The sequence below is a fragment of the Fukomys damarensis genome, unplaced genomic scaffold, assembly GCF_012274545.1.
Source record: "Fukomys damarensis isolate Sample0158 unplaced genomic scaffold, DMR_v1.0_HiC HiC_scaffold_16, whole genome shotgun sequence".
Taxonomy (NCBI): domain Eukaryota; kingdom Metazoa; phylum Chordata; class Mammalia; order Rodentia; family Bathyergidae; genus Fukomys; species Fukomys damarensis.
The window spans coordinates 18,561,304-18,561,816 of NW_022900928.1; the positions used below are offsets into that span (position 1 = coordinate 18,561,304).

Sequence of the window (513 nt, forward strand, 5' to 3'; positions counted from 1 at the left end):
GACACGCCTCAGCGCCAGCAGCGACTTGGAGCTCTATGGAGGTGGCCGCGGGTACCGGGTGGTGGCTGCAGCAGCGATTTCCCTGAGCTGAGAGTTTCAAGTCGTCCACGGCTCCTTCCTCCCCCTCCCTTCCCCTTTTTTGTTTTCCGTTCCCCTACCCCCTCCCTTCCCTGTCCCCGACGACCGGATCCTGAGGTGGCAGCTGCACGGGCGGCTGCTGAGTTCTCGGTGAAGGTGAGTGGAGTCGGCGCCGCCGGCACCGCCGAGCGCTCTAAAATGGCCGCCGTCCCTGGCCGCGTCTTCTCAAGCGGTACAAAATGGCGGCCGCAGGCGGAGCCGGGCGGGACGACCCTGTTTCAGCGTTTCTTCTGCATTTCTGCGCTTGGAAATTCCGGGCCTGTGTCCTGTGCCGGTTGCTGACAGACTAGGACGAAAACTGCATTCTGGGCCCGGCTCCTGCCGGATCTAGGCTCGGCCGTGGGGGCCCGGCGCGACGTCGGCCAGCGGGCGAGC

The 513-nt window shown here is 65.7% G+C and overlaps 1 protein-coding gene across 1 annotated transcript in view; it reads left to right on the forward strand.

Annotated features, from left to right (window-relative positions):
• The first annotated feature begins 276 nt into the window (after nt 1-276).
• Eif4g2 (eukaryotic translation initiation factor 4 gamma 2) overlaps nt 277-513 on the forward strand; it is an 11,471-nt gene continuing 11,234 nt past the window's right edge. Inside the window, exon 1 of the mRNA XM_010615379.1 lies at nt 277-412. Within this exon, the coding sequence (XP_010613681.1) occupies nt 277-412 (136 nt within the window). The remainder of the gene's footprint in view (nt 413-513) is intronic.